Below are 21726 nucleotides of genomic sequence, written 5' to 3' on the forward strand. Positions count from 1 at the left end.
CTATTTGGCATAAAGCCTTCCAATATAAAACCAACCTGTCAAACTGTATTTAGTGTTTTGTCAAACCATGACCTCAGAGCAGATATTGGAACAATGAGTCAACTCTGTAAATTGTGCTCTGTTTTATTTACAGAAGACAATAATATGGAATTATTATAAATTAAAAATAATTTACTGAGCATGTACGGTTAGATTTATTTTTATTTCTTCTGAAAGCAAAGCTTTATTTTTTTGATACTAAGTTTGCTTGGGGTGGGAGAGAAGTTGCACCAGCTTCCTTTTGGACACTCTTCTGATTCATAAAATATGACAGAGTAGTGATGTTAACAGTCACTGCAGACATTTTAATGCCAAATTCATCCATCCATGTGAGAGTTATTTTTCATTTAATGGCATTGCTTGGGACATGGAGTTCAAAGAGACACACTTTCTTCCTTTGCATAAGTAGGAAAATGAAGTATGTTCTTATGCCAAAACAGACCCTTAATATTTTATGAAGTACCTATTCAGTTGGGCAGAATCAAATTATTTTACTAAGCTTCGCTCTCTTACTTTATTAATTCTAACCTAGTGCATCCTTTGTAAGTTCTTGAGATTGAGATGACTGTATTAAGCTATGCAGTTTGTTCTTTAAGCCAAAATACTATAGCTAGCAATTATTTTTTTTTTCTTTACTCTAAGATCATTATATGCTTTTTATGTAAAGTTCCTGAATCACGGAATGGTCAGGGTTGGAAGGGACCTCTGGACATCCAGCTAGGCCAACTCCATGCTAAAGCAGCTTCACCCAGATCAGGTTGCACAGAGATGCATTCAGGCAGGTTTTGAATGTCTCCAGAGGAGACTCCACAGCCTCGCTGGGCAGCCTGTTCCAGTGCTCTGCCAGCCTCAAAGAACTTTTTCCTCATATTCAGCTGGAACTTCCTCCATTGCAGTTTGTGCCCGTTGCCCCTTGTCCTGTCACTGGGCACCACTGAAAGGAGCCTGACTCCATCCTCTTGACACTCACCCTTAAGGTATTTGTAGACATTGATCAGATCCCCTCTCAGTCCTCTCTTCTGCAGGCTAAACTGGCCCAGCTCTCTCAGCCTTTCCTCACAAGGGAGATGCCCCAGTCCCCTAATTATCTTCACAGCCCTCTGCTGGGCCCTCTCCAGCAGTTCCTTGTCTCTCTTGAACTGCAAGCCCAGAGCTGGACACAGCACTCCAGATGTGTCCTCATGAAGGCAGAGCAGAGGGAGACAATAACATCCCTCCACCTGCTGGCCACACTTCTCCTAATGCACCCCAGGATACCATTGGCCTTCTTGGCCACGAGGGCACACTGCTGGCTCATGGTCACCTTGCCGTCCACCAGGACTCCCAGGTCCCCTCCTCAGAGCTGCTTTCCAGCAGGTCAGCCCCTAACCTGTACTGGTGTGTGGGGTTATTCCTCCCCAGGCGCAGAACCTTACTGTTGCCTTTGTTGAACTTCACTAGGTTCCTGTCTGCCCAGTTTTCGAGCCTGTCCAGGTCTTGCTGAATGGCAGCGCAGCCTTCTGGTGTATCAGCCACCCCTCCCGGTTCTGTATCACCAGCAAACGTGCTGAGGGCACACTCTGTCCCTTCATCCAGGTCACTGATGAGTAAGTTGAACAGGACTGGACCCAGTACTGACCCCTGGGGAGCACCACTGGCTACAGGCCTCCAGCTGGACTCTGTGCTGCTGATCACAACCCTCTGAGCTCTGCCATTCAGCCAGTTCTCAATCCACCTCACTGCCCACTCATCTAGTCCACACTTTCTGAGTTTACCTATGAGGGTGTTTTGGGAGACAGTGTCAGAAGCCTTGATGAGGTCAAGGTAGAAAACATCCACTGCTCTCCACTCATCTACTCAGCCAGTCATTCTATCATGGAAGGCTATTCCGTTAGTGAGGAATGATTTCCCCTTGGTGAATCCATGTTGACTAGTCCTGATGACCTTCTTTTCTTCCACATGCTTAGATACGACCTCCAGGATGATCCGTTTCATCACTTTTCCTGGAGTGGAGGTGAGGCTGACTAGGCTGTAGTTTCCTGTGTCCTCCTTCTTGCCCTTTTTGAAGACTGGAATGACATTGGCTTTCCTCTGGTCCTCAGGCACCTCTCCTGTCCTCTGTGACCTTTCAAAGATGATGGACAGTAGCTTAGCAATAATATCTGCCAGCTGCCTCAGCACTCGGGGGTGCATCCTGTTGGGGCCCTTGGATTTGTGGGTGTTAGGTTTGCTTAAGTGATCTCTAACGGGATCTTCCTTGATCAAGAGAAAGTCTTCCTTTCTCCAGACTTTCTCTTTTGGCTCCAGAGTCTGGGGAACATGAGGGTTGGTATTGGCAGTAAAGACTGAAGCAAAGAAGGCAGTCAGTAACTCTGCCTTTTCTGTATCCTTCATCACCAGGGTACTCACCTCATTCAGCAGCAGGCCCACATTTTCCCTAGTCATCCTTTTCCTGCTGATGTACTTGGAGAAGCCCTTCTTGTTGTCCTTGACCTTCCTCGCCAGATTAAATGCCAGATGGGCTTTAGCCTTCTTCATCACCTCCCTGCATGTTCTGACAACATCTCTGTATTTCTCACAAGTGCCCTATCCCTTTTTTCATATCACATAATCTTCCTTCTTCTGTTTGAGTTTTGCCAGAAGTTCCTTGCTCATCCATGCAGGCCTCCTGACCTCTTTGCTTGATTTCTTACTCAGGGGGATGCACCTATCTTGATCTTGGAGGAAGTGATGCTTGAATATAAGCCAGCTCTCTTGGACCCTCCTACCTTCCTTCTAGAGCCCTAACCCATGGGATTCCTCCAAGTAGGTCCTTGAAGAGGCCAAAGTTAGCTCTCCTGAAGTCCAGGGCTGCAGTCCTACTTGTTGCCTTGCTTCTTCCATGCAGGATCCTGAACTCCACCATCTCATGGTCACTTCAGCCAAGGCTGCCCTCAACCTTCACATTCCCATCCAGCCCTTCTTTGTTTGTGAAGACAAAGCCTGAGAGCCCATCTCACCTCATTGGTTCCTCCACCACCTGTGTCAAAAAGTTATCGTCAGTGCTCTCTGCAGGAACCTCCTGGACTGTGTGTGCCAAGCTGTGTTGTCTTTCCAGCAGATATCAGGGTGGCTGAAGTCCCCCATGAGAACCAGGGGCTGTGATCATGAGGCTACTTCCAAGGCCTCATTGACTTCCTCTTCCTGATCAGGTGGCCTGTAGCAAACACGCACGATGGTGTCCCCCATGTTGGCCTGGCCCTTAATCTTTACCCATAAGCTCTTGACTCGTTCTGCATCCACCCCTAGGGAGAGCTCGATACATTCTAGTTGCTCCCTCACATAAAGAGCAACTCCACCATCTCTTCTTGCTGGCCCATCTTTCCTTAAACGTATGTAGCCATCCACAACAGCATTCCGGTCAGGCGAGCTATCCCACCAGGTCTCTGTAACTGCAATGAGATCCTGGCCCTCCGGCCGCACACAGATCTCTAATTCTTCCTGTTTATTCCCCGTGCCGTGTGTGTTGGTGTACAGGCAATTCAGAGAGGTAATCGAATGTGCAGGTTTCCCAGGAGGGGTACGAGAGGACCCACCATAGCCACGTGCACCCTTGAGGTGGCTGGCCTTTAGGTTCTCATCTTGGGAGGCAGCTAAGGAACATATGGCGCTGCTCTGGTTGGGCTGACTTACTCCCCACTTGGATGTGACGGTGTGAGCATTGCCACTTTGGACCCCTCCCCTGAGTCCTTCAGTTTAAAGCCCGCCTCACCAAGCTGGCCAGCCTGCTGCCGAAAATTCCCTTGACTCTTCTAGACAGGTGGATCCCATTCCTCTGTAACAGGCTATAGTCAAAGAATGTCCCGTTGTCGTAGAAGCCAAAACCCTCACAACAGCATGAGCCACAAAGCCGGAAGTTGATGTGCATTATATGTCTGTTTCAGCCTGCACCCTTGCTGGTAAAATAGAAGAAAAAATCACTTGGCCACCAAAGTTTTTCACTTGCACCCCGAGGGCTTTATATTCATCCTTGGTGTCTGCCCAGGTGTCATTCGTATCCATGTGAAAGAGCAACAGTGGATAGCAGTCCGTGCTCTTGACAAACTGTGGCACCCTCTTGGCAACATCTTGGATCTTGGCTCCCAGAAGGCGGCATACCTCATGTGACTCCCTTTTAATTAAGACTTTTATTAAGTATTTAGAGCAAGGGTCCTCAAACTTTTTAAACAGGGGGTCAGGCACACGGATGAAGTGGCAGCAGGCCATCTGCGGCTGCTTGGTTTCCCCCCCAACCCCCGGCAGGGGGGGTCTGTAAATACCGGGGGCCAGATTGAGGACCCTGGAGGGACGTATCCGGCCCGCAGGGCCGTACTTTGAGGACCCCTGATTTAGAGTAAGCACTTCATTTTTCTTTTTCTCCTGCACTGCTCTTCTGTTAGGATTTTTAGGAAAAGATAGATAGATTGTATTAATTGAAGTTTATAAGCAAAATAAGTAATTAATTGATTTACAGATGTATTTCTAGATACATTACTTCTGCTTTAGTTGGAGGCATTTCTCTTTATTTTCATCCCTGTTGTTAAGGTAGCTGGATGGTGAATGGACAGCCTAACTGCTGATTTACCCTGTCCGCTCTCCTTGGTTCTTAGCGTGAGAGTGTAGCAGTATTTGGTTCATTTTTCTTGCTCAGCCAGCATGCAGGATCAAAGTGGGACAAAGGCTGGCTAAATGTGGTAGCACATATCCTGAACTGACACTGCTTTTCATCAAAATGCTGCGTTTTGCTGGTTCTGACTGAAAGGCAGTCATGTTGGTGCCAGTTATTTCATACCCTTTTAGACATGACTTTTAAAATGTGGGGTTTTTTTCTTAGGGAAAGTCTTCGCAGAAGGCAAATAAAACATTCATTGGTTTGCTCATGTTCTATTTCCTCTTTCTTCACAAATTACTGTTGGAACCATTGTTCAGTTCAGCCTAACGTGGAAGAGGAGATCTCAAAGATGAAGTTTTTGTTCTGTGTAAATTGGTGGCTGAAGAGAGAGGACGCTGAAGTCACCATACTGGGAGGAAAAATACAGAAGTCTGCTAGCATGGGGTCTGTTTTGCAGCAGCTGGCCAGTTGCTGTGGATATGGCTTTGTTGTATTTGCAGGGTGTGCAATCTTCTGCCTAGTTAAGGAGCCATAAAAAGTAGGGGCTGTCATGGTGGAGGGAGAAGGACACATTGGTAGGAAAGCAAGCTTTTAACAGTGCTGCTCACAGAACTTTTCATGTTAAACTTTTTAATGAGGAAGCTTAGAAATAACATGTCATTTGTCAGACAGACAGAAGGGAATAAGCCTAATAAATGTTCAAGATGAATTACTGTATCAAATACATGATCTATTAATAGGGGAGAAGAAAAGAAATAAATGCAACATATTAATGACTTCCACGCTCAGTGGGAATAATCAAGTTGTCAGCTAAGAGTAGCGAGTGTGTTGTTTTTATCAGTGTGCTGCATAAAGGACCAGATATTGGTGCTAAATTTAAAGTAAAAAGTAGGAAAATTTGAATTTTAATGCTTGATTAAGCTGGTTGTTTATCTAGCCCATTAAAATGTCATAGATACCGTGCATTAGTTTTGTTAGAATTGGTGAATCAAACCTTGTAATGGCAGGCTGGGAAGTAATCTAGGCTTGGAGAACCAGGCGAGAAGAAAATAGTAATAGTTGAGTTTTGCCCTAAGCCCATGAAATTAGGCCATTGTTTAACTGTATTTAAGTACCTGTGGCTATTTACATTCATATAATTATTTAGAACTGTGAAACTGTAAAAATAATTTAATTAATAAATCCTGATATAAAGCAGTTTGTTCTTTTCTTTTTGACTGGCAATGATGTTATCTTTATAAAATTGAGATGATTAATTGAATAAGGTTATACTAGATATCTCCACTTAAGGGATTTTATTGTTTGTTTCCTTGTTTTACAACATGATGATTATGCAATCTAAAATTCAATTAGCATATCTTTTCTACCCCCTCACCTTTTCAATTACAGAGGACCAGAGTTTTATTTGTAGTGCTGGAAAGCTCTGGTCTTCAACCAGGACAGTGTGATACCGGGTGCTGCACAGCTGCGAAAGGATTTCAAAGGACAAGAGGGTTATACTTGATGCAGTAGTCCAGGGTCTCTCTGCAGGGGATGCAGAGAGAGAGGTGAAATGATCAAAATAACAGGCTGGTTCTTTGCAGCACCATGCTGAACTAATCATGCAGTGAATTATGCTTTTTCAGCCTCGCAGTAATTAAAACAAAAGAGGATATTAGCTTGGATGAGTTTTGGCTTACAGATAGATGGGACATATTTCTAATCACATGTGGAAAAACTTGGCAGGTTTTGTGCAGTGTCTTGCCAAAGTCTGTGAGAACCCAGAGAAAACGAAATGGAAAATACTGTCTAGGTTTACAGTCAGATTTTTGCTATTGTGCATACTCAGAAAGTAGGTGTTAGGAATAGCCTTGCAGGTCAGGTCAAGAACTCTGTTTTTGCTACATTGAGTTTCAGCTGAAGGCTGTGTCCAAGAAGCAGCTAAAATTGGAATTGAAGACAGTTCTCAGGTGGGGGGACAAACCTGTGAGTCATCAGCACAGAGATAGATGGTAGTTGAATTTGTCTTGGCAGGTGCGGGATCTCTGAGGAGAAGAGGACAGGGAAAAAAAAAGTCAGGGATGGAGGTTATCAAAGCTCCTACAGCAACTCAGAAGAAATAAATTAACTGAAGACTGTATTGAATGAGCAGCTAGAAGAAAACTGGAAGAAAATAAACATTTTGTTGATTTTCAGTTGTAGGATTCTGTATTTTTGCTTTTGTCTTCCACTGAATATAAAATACTAAATCGAGGTTAGAACAAGTTCAGCTACTCAGAATTTTGCGTGTTTTCTCTCTCTGTCTTTTAAAAAAGATTTTAATCCTTTTAAAAGAGAACTGGTATGAACACAGGCTGTATTGCATTGTTAAATAAATGGAATAGATGTCAGTGGCATTTCAATGCAGTGTTATGTTACCAGGATTTTACCAGGGCATTATTGATAATTTGTAGTATCAAAGATGTAGAGTCACACATGACATAAACAAGTGATTTGTGCTTTAAAATATTAGGGATAATGTACTTTTATTATGCTGCGCTTTCTCTGTTTTCTTCTCTCTGAAGCTAAGGCAAACCCAGTTTATTTTCATGGCTTGCCTGTGCAATCTGTGATAGATTTTGTGTTTGTATTTCTCTGAAACATAGGTACAGAAAGAATGCAGAGTTCCTCTAAGAAGGGATAACTAAGCATTCTCTTTTCTTGGCGTCCAAAATCTAAAGGTCATCGAATAAAAGGGAGACTTTTCTTATTTTTTAGGGTATTTTTAAAATAACTCTAATGGTTTAAGAATACAGGAGAGGTGGACTAATTCTTAACAAACGGTTTTAAGGTAGTGGTTTACCAGGAGCTTCGAGGAGAATTTCAGAGTATTAGGTAGCATTGACCTACTGGTAACATTTGCTCTAGGGAAGTGGGTTTCTGGTCTTAGGGCTCTCCCCCTTGTCCCCTAAATTTTGTCTGCTGAGGGGAAGGGACACAAGATTTTCCGGGAAAATTTAATCTAGCCTATTTTTGTAAATCGTCTCCTCCCTGGTAGCTGTGTAGGACTGTGTGGAGGCATGAGCTGTATTTGATGACTCAGGCCGAATGTCCTCCTACCTGCTCATCACTACATTGCTGCTGGTGAGCTGGGAGTCTCTCTGGAGATTTGGGATGCTGGGCGGTGGCTGGGGGCGTACTGGAGTCCTCTGGGAGCTGGATTTTAGAATTCCTTGGTGAAGACAGGGTTAATTTGCCTGAACATGGCAATGCCAGCTTTGCCAGAGCTTGGGCTTCACGAAAGTGGTGGGTTTTTTTCTTTATTTTGGAAACATAGGTATAAGACTGCTACACTTAGAGAAAGCCAAAAACTGCAGTGCAGGAACCACAGGGAGATTGGAGAATGCTGGTATATGGTACATGTATGATTGTTGGAGAGGACATGATAAGAGGCTTTTATTAGGACTCAGGAAAAGAGAATGAAGAACATGAATACTGAAAAGATCTAGAGATACTGCTCTTAGTAAAACATTGTTTGTTTGTTTGTTTTTTAGTTCAAGCAGTATGTTTTTAACAACAGTAGAGAAGAACTGGAAGACTGGTTAATTAACATACTAAAATGGAGTATTTATCAGAGGAGGTAAGACTTTCTTCCAACGTACTGTTGTTTTGTTTCTAGCATTATCTTGCAGTTCCCAGTGCAAGTAGCTACACAAGCATTTCTCTGAGGACAAAGCTGGTTTAGGAGGTTTCACCTAAGGTACACCTCCATCTGTCTTTTCGTTATACTCTGAGATGCTCTGATGCAGCTGCTGTAAAGTATCACTAAAATGATCCAATATAGAAGAAAGCAGAATCAAGTAACATTCATTCTGATGGTCTTTTAAAATCTGATATCTTGTGTGTATTGTAACCTCAGAAAAGATTAGTTTGGGTGATTAAAGAAGTGGTGAGCTAGTATGTGGGGACAGCATGGGCTGGCCAGGATATGTAGAGATTTTCCAACTGAAGAAAATAAACTCCCAGAAGTATGAATGTATGTTCAGTTTTGTCCCTCAGTATAAGATCAAGTGGCTTGTATGTTAAGTTTTGTCCCTCAGTATCAGGTCAAGTGGCTTTAAATGACATTTTAACTATTGGGGATGTTCAGTCTCAGTGCTTAAATATTTTTGAATATTGAAATGCTGTTTTGATTGTAAGTGTTAAGTAGCTGCTAAAAGTTATGAAACCCTGCGTTTGTTCTAACCTGTGTATTAGGGTATTCTTCTCATTTGTTACTGGTTCTTCTGACACGTTTAAATGCTGCATTAACCTCTGTTGCTCAGATGCAAAGAGCTCCTACTGAAGGATTCTTCTTACAGGCAGACAGAACAAACATGCAGTTCAATAGTTTGGTTTCTGAATGCTAATTATATCTTCAAAATACAACCATAAACTCATGAGTTGTAGACATTAAATGTCATTGAACTTAGTGAGGTTTAGCTGTAAATTTGAGTAGAATGTATGCAAATAAATACTTCTACATGAGTTTGATTTTTTTGTTAGCTTTTGTATGATTAGTGTACAAAAATGAAAGACATTGTCCAAGTTTGAGTTTCTCTTACTTATTTAGTCACTGCATTACACTTTCTATTATATGGTACAAATAAAAAGAACGCTGTTTTCCTTTGCAGTGGTATGAAAGACTTTGACAGAAAAGCAGTGATTTGGTTTATGTCAGCCCAGGGCAGTGAATGCTCCCCTTCACCCAGGTTAAGGTGCATGTGGAACAAGTTGATGCTTGACAAAGAAAAAGCCATCCTCCAGAGGTCAGCTGATAGACTGCAATCCTGGGTACTTGTGGTGGCATGCAGTGTTGCTTTGTGGATGCACTGTTTTTTGAACTGTGGCTCAACACTTACTGGTTTTGCAGTTGCTACTGGAGCAAGGCTTGGGGGCCACTTTTCCAAGTGCTGTTGGTAGTTGAGCAAGGGCTGTGTTACTGGATTAAAACACATGGTGCTGTGTTGTGCAGGCCTGTGTTCACTGGACCCTGTGTTTGGTCTGCAGGGATTGCTGGCCCAGGCAATTTTTAGTGGGCTGACTGGGGATGCTAAGTCAGCTTGACAGAGAAGAGAGGGAGTGGCCCCAGTGAGAGCCTGTTAGACACAGTGTAAGTACCACAAGTTCACTAGACACCCCTTTTGGCAGTAATGCAAGATAAGGCTCTTGAAGTTGTTTGGGGTTTTTTTGTTGAATGAACTTGTTCATAAAATGGACCTTCAAACTTGTCAAATTGCACTAGTACTGGATCGTTCTGAGTTTTCCTACTGGTGACCTGAGGGACCCTGAAGCATTTGGGAGTGACTCCTTGGCCCAGCAACTCTTGCAGGAATAGTTTTCTGTTCTCTTAGTGGAGGCAAACTGTTCAGGGACATAGACAGTGGTACTCATTGTGCTGGGAGTCAGAGGTGTGTGATGTCTTCCTCCCTTGAAAATGTAGTTTCATAAAAATGCAAGCAGGTTGAAACTGCTCCATGGCATCCTTTAAGTCCTTTTGCCTTTTCCTGGGTGTTTGATAGTGGGCTCCTTCCAGAGGAATTGAACAGTTTCATCACAGGTTTTATGCACAGCCCACAAGGTTTGTTGCCCAGCGGCTAGGGGTCACAGCAGGTCTAGGATCTCTCAGTCTGCTCAGTGGCAGGTTAAGTTCCATTTGCAGAAGATGCATTTGCATTTTGGTAGGTGATACACATATGATAATGCAGAATGGCAACCCCAGAGAATTAGAGTGCAGAACTTATTGATTCTAGCTTTAAAGATGACTGAAGACTTACCTACACAATCCTATAGACGAAGCAGTGGAAGAGGGAATTGTTGCAAAGCCCTGTAAGTTATCAGTGACAGTTCTAACACTGCATGCTGTAGCACAACTTGTAGCATCTTTCAATTAAACTGTTGAAAACCCTTGACTGAGATTTGAATGATGACAGGATTTTTAGACAAGCTAGATTAATAGCATCGTCTAGATGCTGTAGTTTTGATCTTGCAGTAAGGGCCCTTAATCAGAGTTCTTCACACTGTCATAACTCAGCTTCAGAAGCAAAATTCCTCTTTCCCTGTCCCCTGTTACTTCAGCAACATACTGTTCCTGTGTTTTTGTAAAGTGCATGCAGAGTCCTTGTATTGGCTGTTCAACCAAGGTCAGAATTAACTTCTTGTTTATAGTTAAAAATCTAGACCGGTGCTATGGTGCTTGAAGCCTTCCAGCTCCTCTAAAGTGAGTACAGAAAGGTAAATCTTATCTTGAGTTACATGCTAAGATAATTTAGTTGGTAAGCTATATGTAGCTCCTAAAGGTAACTTTGCTTTCAGGTGACTGAAACGTGCTGTGGCAATGTCTTTTTTGGCCAGCTACTCAGTTTCAGTCTCAGTAGTATTGCCTGCTGCTTCACGAACACCCAAATTTTGTTTAGAAACAAAAAAAATCCCGCCATAATCCGTTCAGGCTCCAGCCAGGCTAGCTTTTTTATGTTTATTGCTTCTGCATTAGACCCAGAAGGTGGACTAATGTGCGTGAAAGATAGTCTGCTTTAGGTTTTGATTTGCTTATTCTTCAAACCAGACAGTGCTTGCGGGAACTGGGTAGTTTTGAAGACAAGTGTTTGCAGAAAGTGTAGTCTGTTTTTGTTGAAGGAAAAACAGCAGAACTCAGTAATGTCTTCAGCAGGCAGCTGTATATTTGCAGGAAGGTGCCAGTCTGTGGCTGCAAAGATGGCAGAATTAACACTTTACTACTAACAAAGATTGACTAAAAATGGGTATGTTGCCCTTCTTAACTCCTGCCTTCCCTCTAGAATCTCCTCATCTAAAGCCCTACGTGACCTGTCAGGCACTTTCTCTGCACTGTTTGGCCACACTGTAATTCAGCTGTGCCTGTCCTCATGTCAGAGTTGAGGCACTGCTGCCTGCATAGTCATTCTGCTTCAACAAGGGCTGGAAGCAGACCGTGCTCTTGTTCTCCTTGTCAGCAGTATTTCTCCCTCTCCAGCCAAGTACCAGAGCAGAGCTGCAGTATGTAGGTATCAGTAAGTGCAGGATTGTATTATGCTGATGGTGTGTTGTGATACTTCTCTGATAACATTTGATTACTTTGCAACAAAGATAGAAGTTACTGTGGGCTAGATTTGGTACATCCTATATTCTTGTTTACGCTAGGGCCTGTATATTTAAGGAAGTTGCAAAAAATATGTGTAGTTTTGTCCTTTTTAAGGACCAGATAGGCATTATCCCCAGCTTGTGTCCTAAAAAGTTTGTTTTCTGTTTGTTTTCAGTAATTAAGGTGCTGACAAGTTTTGACTTCTTCATCCTCATAAACATGAGTGAAGTTCAGGCTATGGTAGAATTCTCCGTGGAGCTCCACAAATTCTTCAATGTGGATTTGTTTCAAAGAGGGTAGGTAGTGTGTTCTTTCAGACTTTACTGTGGTTGATGGCTGATGTTGGAAAGACCTTAATGGGTACTGTTGTGTAGTGTTGCTTCATGTATTATTGACTATTTTTATAGTGATTTGAAAAATTTTTATTCCTTATTGGAAAGACATATACTTTCTAGGAATTAAAATTAAATACTCAAATAATCTGGCCTAAAACTGAAGTTGTCATAAAATACTTTTTTTGTCTAATTGGAGAAGAGGGAAGCTCTGTAGATTTGGAGGGTAGATTATATTCTTATCCAGGTCTTTACCCTTTCATATCTTAATTTATGTAATCCCATTTGTTTAAAATACAATAGGTGTTTCTCTTGAATCCTTTAAAAATGTTGATTCCCCAATTAACTCATTAGTTTATCGGTTTGGCAGTGGAGGACTTCACCAGCTTCTCTCCTCCTCACAGTGTGCTGTGACTCCCCACTGCCTCTTTAGACTCTCCTGACCTCCTCTTACTCCACCAGGTCTCTGTAAAAGGCTTGTGCACGTTCCTTTCACTTGGTATTACCTGATTGTCCTCAGATTACTTTGTAAAGTCCTCCTTTCCTATGGCTGCATAGGAAATAATCCTTTGTAGCTTATTTTTTAGTTAAACAGTATTGGTCATCTGGCATTGTGGTGCAATGCCCTTCTGACAGTCTTCTACAGACTACAGTAAAAATGTCAGTATTGTAGTTCTTATGATGTTTGTTTTAGATAAATCTGGTTGAGGCTGTGCCAGCGCTTACAGATGGGGAACATATATATCAGTGTTGATTTATGATAGCTCCTTTTTCCAAAATATTGTAGAATAACTTAGAAACATATTAGTAATAAGAAAATACATTTTTTATTTTAACCTTGTCATAATTCAGGGCAAGTGGGGGAGTCATTTGTTTTGGTAGGGTTGGGTTTTTTTGTTTGTTTTCTGATTTTTCTGACAAGCTGAGTTGATGAAGGCGAAGTAATCAGAAAATTTCATTGCTTTGGGATGCACATAGTTCCTCCACCTTGAAGTAACCCTCTGGGGTGGGTATTTTGGGGAAGAGTGATATTAAAAAAAGGTAGGATTGGGAGGGAGCTCAGGAGAAAGAGGCTGTTATAAAAAATGTATCTTGGCTAGCTAGCCTCTATCTTTGCCATGTTATGTTAGTTTTCATCTATATTTTGTTCAAGCTAGCTTTTCTCTAAATTTGACCTGAAGGTGGTACTGACAGAAGCAATGATCCATTATGCTTGCTACCATTTTCAGTGAAAGTATATGTAAAAAACTATGTCCCCTTTCTAGGGAAAATTGTAATTTCACTCTTCATTGGAAGAGAAGGACTAAGGAAGGCTGAAGAGGTCTCGGAAAACACTGAGAATATTCTAACTGCTTCAGCAAAAAAGCAGAGTCTGCTGAACTGTAGACTTTTTTAATCTCTGAAATTGGTGGGGAAGGAGAGGGTAGAATATGACAGTTATGTTAACTCTAGTAGAGAAGAGCCTGAAAAGAAGAAAGTGTTTTGGTTGTCTTAACTTTACATTTCAAATGATTCCTTAGAAGGGTAGTTGAGAAGCAAAGCACAGCAGTATAATTACCAGTGCTCTACTTGGCATCTTTCTCTTTAGCTTACTCTTTAAAAAGCGGTAAATTCACAGGGCAAGTTCAGAGAGGTGGAATGCTGACATAATGAGAAAAGCGACAGGAGTAGATAGATACTACCTCTCTGGTTTCAAGCTGAACCTGTAACTCTGGGCATGTTTCCTTAGAAAGCAATGTTGGGAAGGAGAGGGAGCTTCCAGAATAATGCAAAAGACTGAGCAGTGTGGCTATTGCAATGATTTCTGTGAGTCTGGGTAAGTTCTAGTATTTTTCTAGGGCACTGTTTTTGTATTTATTGGAGACAGGATGTAATATTTATGCTGGCAGAAAAGCTCTTGTATGATGGATTGAATCAGCAGAAAAGGAAATCTTTAGTTTCATTGTTAGCCTCCTAGTTTTGAGCTACCACCATGTTCAGTGTGGTTTCTCTCACCAAAAGTCAGATATAGAATTGATAGTACTCTGGGTTTGTTTGGGATTGTGTGCATTCAAGCCTACCCGGCTTAGCCTGACTGTCTCATACTGGTAGAAGTATAGTGACCTTCTGAATTGTGTAAAATAAAATGTTGGCTGTTGCAAGTAATCACATCAAGTTGATCAAGCTCCTTCTTAAAACTTAGCAGATTTTTATTCAAACTGTTTGCTTGGAGAGTTCATAGTCTCACTCTTTTGATTATTGGAGATGTCATAATCTCCAGCCTAAATTTCATTCTGATCAGTTTTTCATTGTTTTTTTAAACAGCTTTTTTCTGTTCTTTGAATGACACTATCAGTTCGAGTGTTGACCCTGATGTATTTTTAGATGTCAGTCTTTTGTCTCTTTTATTAAATATGAACTGAATCAGTTGAATCTGTGGCATTTCCCCACCCTCCCTTTCTGTCCAGTCCACATATCCCACTATCCAATCAAAACCATTATTATCTCTTCCTGGTTTTATAGCTATTTGAAGAAATCTGCCAGCTGTTGCATCCGACTGTAGCATGTTTTCTTGGATCCATATCTGTAGTGACACTATTGCCAGAAGCACTTATGACTTTGTTTATGCTAACAATTAATTTGCTACGTTAGGAATTAATTACTAAAAGCAGTGTTAATGTCCCTACATCTCTGTGCATCTAGGGTTACTTCAGTCTAGATTTAATCTCATCCTCTGGACCAATTGTTTTGCATTGTGGATGTATTTTGAAGTTGTTCATACCAGTAATTGGTTCAGGCCTTTTTGTTCTCGGGGTGAGGAGGTTGAAGTGCATTTTGTGACAAGTAGATCAGAGCCTGTGTTTAGTTTTTTTCCAGGAGATATCTAGGTGATATACATGGAAGGCTCTCAGTGAAATGAAGCAGCACACAGCAAACCAGGATTGTTTGGGAAGGTGCCTCAAAACCACTCTGCAGATGTAAACCAATCCGCAGTGCAGACAGCCAAAATTTCTCATAGTATTTCACTCAAGATCAAATCAACTCACTGTTATAACTATGTTACTCTCCTAACTGACCCTTTAAAGCAGACTGTTTTCTTTATGTTTAGGTAATTTGTTTTTCTAAGTGGAGGAGAAATACACAGAGCAGACACTTCATTCTAATACACGAGACTTGCTTTTATGTGTAGCTCCCTGCTTCTCATCTAGTTCAAGAAAGGTTGTTCTATGTCTGTGGTGATTCTGGTGGTTAGCTTCCTCTGACAGTTGCACTGTAGCTGTAAGTCACAGAAGTATGTAGTAAAGTTAAATAATAGAGTAATATCCTTATCTAATACAGCTATTTCATTATATTTTGTTACAACACTGTGCCACTTGCTTCAAATAAGGCTTCACAATTTTCCTTTCTGAACTAGTGGAATGTGATGATGGGGAAGTTTTGCTCAGACAGTGATTGATATGTGAGTATTGTGTGACAGAATGAATAAAACCAGTGTAATTGTTTGGTACCTGTGAGAATGATGGTGTGAGATAGTGATACTTCAGGCTATTTTGTCGTCTTTGTTCGTAAAAGCTGCAGTTACGATTTTGGCTCTGTAGTGCTGACCTTTTATAAATGTGAAAGGAAATAAAACAAAGCTTGGGTGCGATGTGGACTTCAGAAGTGGAGAATGAGTTGAGTGGAAAACTGATTGGATGATTGCGCTCAAAGAGTTGTCAGTGGTGCAAAGTCCAACTTGTAGCTGATGACTAATGGCATCCCTCATGGATTGATACTGAGTCAGTAGTTTACTGTTTTGATTGACAACCTAGACAGAGTGCCTCCTCAAGTTTTTGAGTGATAACAGATTGTAGGGAATGGTTAGATAACCTGGAGAATGAAGCTGGGGCTTTGTAGGGATCCAACCAAACTGGAGAAATGGGCTGGTAGGAATGTCATCAAATTAAGGGCAAATGCAAAGTCCTCCAGACGGGGTTGAATAACCCCGTATGTCAGTGCAGGCTGGGGACCAGCTGGCTAGAAAGAAAGCACCTTTGCAAAAAAAGCTACTGGGGGTCCTGGCGGACAACGGGTTGAACATGAGCCAGCAGGGTGTTGTGGCAGAAGAGGGCCAATTGCATATCATTCTGTAACAGTGAGAGGAGAGTGTAGCAGCAGGCATAGTTCGGAAGAGTAAGGTCTCCATCCTTTCTGTGTTATGCTGCCTGATTTCCTGCCAGCAGTTTAGCAGTGCTGTCAGGCTGTATTTCCCATTTACTTTGTTTTCAAACCAGGCTACTTGTCTTTCCATACTGACTTGCCTCTTTGAAAAATCTGTAAAATAGTTGCTCAATACATATATATCTTTTGCAAAAATACTGTCTCATACACTTGAGAACTATTAAGAGGTATAGGGTTTCTCTGTGATGAGAGTTACTGCCCAGAGTGTGGGATTTCTGAACATGTATGATCAGTTTAATATTACTTTCAGTGCTGGAGATAGGGAAAAGTTGGTTGGTTTTTTTTCTGTTTGGCCAGTATCTTTGGACAAAAGCTGTTTCCTGAAATCATTTTTTGCCACACTGATAAATACTGTGTCTGTGTCACTGTGCTTCCCTATTTATATTTACATTCATATGTTTATTTCTGTAAGTCCTTTAACATAAGGACTCTCCTGTGTTTGCACAACAGACAGCTAGCTCTTAGGTTTATTACTGAAAGGCCTATTCTGCCTACTTATAATAATTGTTAATAAGAATAATCTTTCAAAACTTTATCAGCAAGCCATGTTCCAGGGAACTGCAATGAAAAGCAGTTTTGGCCATAGAACAGATGACAGTGTTCTCTTAAAACATTTTTGTGTGCGCTTAGAGCATTGCATGCTTGTTTTCTCTAGTGGTGATGTTATCAGTTCTAGATGGACAGAATGTATGATGTCCTGGTAATTTGATTTTGACTTATCTTTTCCTGGTGTTTAAAAATTTGTGCAGATAGGAGGTTGGGGGACACCCGTGGCAATTTTAGCACTGTTTGTAACAGAAGTTTGGGATTTTTACTTGTTACACTTTCTGCTCTATCTTCTGCCGCTGCCTTCTGATGATTATGAATGTTATTTACAATGCTGTTCTTCAAAGATGTTGTTACTGTAAGAGCAAGTTGTCTCTTACTTGGTTTTCTGCTGTGGACTGTGAATGCTTACCCTCCATGTTTACATATGTGTTTTATCTGTGTCAGCATCCTGAACTGAGGTGTAAATGTTTTGAGCATTTCTGAATTCAAACAACTGGTTATTGAAAGTGCCACAGTGCTTTTTTAAAAGTTAACACTGCAGTTTAACTTGCAGTTTTCCCCACCGACTCACGAATTCTAATGCCTAACTTGCAATAGTTAGATGAGGTTTTCATTTCTCTGGAGCTGTGTACTGCTTTTTCATTTGTGAAATGATAAATCGAATGAGCTAAAGAAACTTAGCTGATGGTTTGTAGTTTAGCATAGTGCACGCATTGCTGCAAGACCTGCTTTGAAAACAGCTTTAGTCTATGTTTTCCCTATATCCGTGCATTCTTATAATGCCAATGTTAAATTCTTACTTTATCACTAATAATTTATTTTTTTCAGTAATATGCATGCATATACAACTGGCCAAAGCTGGATTTAGGTGGTTTTCAATAGCAATGTCTCTATGCATGTGCTTTGTCTTTTTTTTATTATTATTTTTTGTAACAGTTTTCTTTGTGAAGTAGAGTATCTGCTGTTTCATTGCAGGTGTCAGAAACAGAACTCGGTAATGGTTATTTCAGCTAAGTGTAAATTTGTTGTTAACCCAAGTAGCCTATGAATGGTGCAAGTGAAATAAAGTATTAACAGTAGGTCTTCATTACAGCTGCAGGTTTACATTTGTGCCCGGTGTGTCTAGTTATCTGTTACTTCACTTTGTTCTGGGATAAAACAGTCTTGCAAAAGCACATCAAGAGTTTACATTAGTAATGTGAGTCTACCACAATTTTTGAAGTGTTTTGTTTTATAAATACTGTTTAACAGATGGAAGAAGAATATTAAATACCTTTCACAGAAGAGACTAGTGGATTCTAACATAAAGCACATTTTTTTGAGGTGTATCATATCTGAAATCAGGTTATTAGTAAGTTTTCAGTAGCACGAAGTTGCTTGTGAACCTAAGTCCTATTCAAAGTCAAAGGAATTTAAGCTTCAGAGACTACTGGAAATGACAGTCTCATGGTATTCTTGTGTGTCAGGGATTTATGTTTTTTCCATGTGCAGATACTTGCTGATGTGTCTGAGCAGTACTGACCTTTTATGCTTCCATGTGTGTGATTATGTAGTGTAGTGTGAAAGAAAATACACAGAATCGGAATATAAATTTTAATGAATCTTACTACAATTACACAGTAATTTCATGAGAAATAATGCAATATATGAGAAGCGGTTGGGGTTTTTTTCTGATCCAGTAAGTTGTCTACATTGGTTCTATAATGTATTAACAGAAAACTAAAATTTGAAGAGTACTCTTTCAGTACAGCCACTTTTCTTTCTCTTGGCTGCGTCAGGAATGAAAAGGTTTTGTCCTTACAGAAGTAGCCTCTCTTAACATTTTGTAATGTTAGCATATGATCAAATAACACACCCTAATGGGCAAGGAACATTCAGACTCACCTGTTTGGTTTTCTATTTAATTCATACAGCTCAGCCATACTTTTACTTTCAAACTGCATTTCTGTATGACACAGCTTTCTGGAATTGTGCATTGCCTTCTGACATGTTGCTTATCTTCTGAAGTGTTGTACTGTGATCTTTACTTAATGTAGTACAGTCTACAAAGGGAGAAGAAAGCTGTCAAATTTGTCTAACAGTTGCAAGATGAACTCTGATCTTCAGCTTATGGTTTTACAATAATACAAATAGCAGTAATATGGATTCAAGTTTTGGAGGGTTGGACTGTAAACTCAAGGGACTAGTCTGTCTAGGACAAATAATGCAAATACATTTGGTTTTATTCTTTTTTAAAAGTGGATCGGTTTCTAATTCTAGTTCAACAGTGGATGCACACACACAGGTCCTGCTTGCTCTGAGGCAAGAATGGGTAAGACTGGGAATGAACAGTGTGGAAGTTGTATTTTAAGTTGGTATTGCTTCAGAAGTTAAAAGTTAATATCACCAAATATCCTGTTATACTTTCTGATGCAGGATGTCTGAGAGGCCAATGACATGGTCTAGTCCCAAAGAGCAATAAGAATTTGAAGTACCATGTGATGGTACCTTAACGTCTTGTTTTTTAAAATGAAAAGCTTTGTATTTATTGAGAACAGGATTTGGAAAAGTAAGTGGAAAATTGAGCACTGCTTCCTTTGAGTTAGCTTAGAAATTAAGGCTTTTGAAGTATACTCTGCCTTATCTGTGTGAGAGGAACTGAAGACAAGAGGATGTTGTACTGCCTGTCTTCAGATAACAGAGTTCAGTGCCTGTACAAGGAGACTTCTAGCCATGCAGGGAAGCTTTTCTAGGGGTCACCTAGAGCTATTGTCAGTTGGGCTTCTGCTCTGAAGCCTAGAGAATCCCTCTACCCTGTGTTAATTCCTAAAAGACTAGCGTCCAGCTTAAGAAGTTAAATCAGATCCTGAAGCTACCTGGTTTAGGTATGGATTCTGATGTGTAAAGATGACAGTACAGGTGCTTATTTCTTCAATCATTATTCATAGAGGTCTAGCTAACAGTTGGTAATGGTAGTTGTCCCGGAGGTGTGTTGGAGTTTTTCCTGCATTTCCACCCCCATCCCCACCCCCACCTGCCCATACTGATGCAAATAAAATACCTTAAATTTTGTCAGGTGTTTATGGGTACTCATTGCATGTTCTAGACTTCTCAGATATTGGGTAGCAATTTCAAATCACCTGATGTTAAACATCATCACTTTTGCATTTGAAATTGTTATTTTGCAACTGAAAATATTTTGTCAACTCAGAATTAAAGCTGTCTAATGGCATCCCATACCCTCCAGGCATTGAATTTGGCAACAGAACAAAAAATAAACAGCTCAGATGTGTACTTACACCATCTTAATGTCTTGCTGGAGCCTGACAGCACTGTGATAGCTGCAGCTATTTTGTGTGACAGCAAGGTTATATGTAATTGTGATATGGCTTATATAATTTGTCCTCCTATGAGGACTCTGTCTCAGGAGTCTACGTAATTCCTTCTTTCTTTATGCAGCCAAAGAAAGATGTGTCTTGTGTACGTAAGGCCAAGTACCATTTCACATTGCAGAGTAAAGATCGTATCTTGCTGTGAGGACTGTCAGCAGAAACATAAGTGAGTTTAGTGAGGGAGTAAATGACAGCGTAAGATAGTCTTGAATATAAAAGTATTTTCTCTGGAGAGAGAACTTTTTTTTTTTATTATTTGTAGAACAAGACAGCTAGCTTCTGTGTGTTGTATGAAGGAAGAATGGGAGTAGGTGTTAGCTGAAGACATCAGAATAATGGGTTTTTGAGTATGTACCTTCTTTTTCTAAATCTATGCGTTTTACTAAGTTCAGTTTTCTGGAATGGCATGTGACAGCAGTAGCAGTTTTGACTTTGCATGAAATACATGTTTAGTCATTAATATCGCTAATTTTGAGACTCTTTCAGGTGTTAACACTCTTTTTTGTGCAGAAGCGTGTAGCTTCTGCACGGGCTTACAGTTCAGACTGTGTCTGTGTGGTGGTAACCAGGGGAAAACCAGGGAAAAATATGTCATGTGTTCTGCCCTATTTATGTGTGCTTGGTTAATATACATAATAGTTACATCAGAAAGGTGATTATGTTGGTTCTTTAGGTTAGTTTGCCATCTGTAGCTATCTGAAGGAAGGGAGGGAGAAAGATGCTCATTCTGTGTTCCAAAGTCTTGACTGCCATGTGATACAACAGAAGTTCCTGGTATGGTGTCCCTTTGTGTGTCTTCCGCTGCACATACATGTAGTCATACCTTTATGTGTACCTGTGTCTGTAATCACAAACAGCAGTTCACTGGATCGTCACATTCTTCAGAGAGCATATAGCTTTATCTGTATACGGAACCAGTCTCAGTCCACCAACTCAGATGTGCTGCCTCCACTTCAATCAGGTGCTCTCCCAAAAATATCTTCCTTTCTCACTCCTTAAACTTCCTGTCAATTACTGTATTCCCTGTCAAGTAACTTCTCAGATTTTTGGAATTTTTTTTAACCTTATTTCATCCCACTCCACTTGTTCTCCCTTTCTTAGATTCTAACTCGTGTTGGCAGTGGGCAAGGAAGCTCAAGGCATCTCCAAAGACTTAGAGGCCCTCCAGACTGGACCATCACGTTCATGCTTATCCATAAATGACTTCATTTATTTCTTTGCAAAATTTTAAAATTGCTTTTAAAAATATGTCATGTTTCTCCAGAGAGATGATGAATACCATTTACTAAATGATCAAGACCTCTGATACCACTCATTTGTATTTGCATGTGTTATTAATGCAAGAAGTAACTTCCAGGCTATTGGAGGTGATCAGACTGGGGAGGGGAAAAAAAGGTGTATTTTCCACCTGTGCCACTTTCTTTGAAATACATGGTTGTGTAACTGCCTGAGCACTGATTTTGGTGGAGGGAGAGGGTGAGAAGGATACCCAGCATAGCCCACTGTTAATACCATGAACCCAAATCAGTT

The 21726-nt window shown here is 40.8% G+C and overlaps 1 protein-coding gene across 7 annotated transcripts in view; it reads left to right on the top strand.

The window, feature by feature from the left end:
• FAM135A (family with sequence similarity 135 member A) overlaps positions 1-21726 on the top strand; it is a 99636-nt gene that overhangs the window by 15264 nt on the left and 62646 nt on the right. For 2 of the 7 annotated variants that reach the window (XM_055809853.1, XM_055809854.1), the window contains exons 2-3: positions 8161-8246; positions 11920-12040. The exons of 3 other annotated variants lie outside the window; for them this stretch is intronic. In XM_055809853.1, the coding sequence (XP_055665828.1) occupies positions 11964-12040 (77 nt within the window). In that variant the 5' untranslated portion in view covers positions 8161-8246; positions 11920-11963. The remainder of the gene's footprint in view (positions 1-8160; positions 8247-11919; positions 12041-21726) is intronic. 2 more of the 7 variants (XM_055809852.1, XM_055809851.1) reach the window with 1 other exon arrangement.

This window comes from Falco peregrinus, chromosome 7 (genome assembly GCF_023634155.1).
Source record: "Falco peregrinus isolate bFalPer1 chromosome 7, bFalPer1.pri, whole genome shotgun sequence".
NCBI lineage: Eukaryota > Metazoa > Chordata > Aves > Falconiformes > Falconidae > Falco > Falco peregrinus.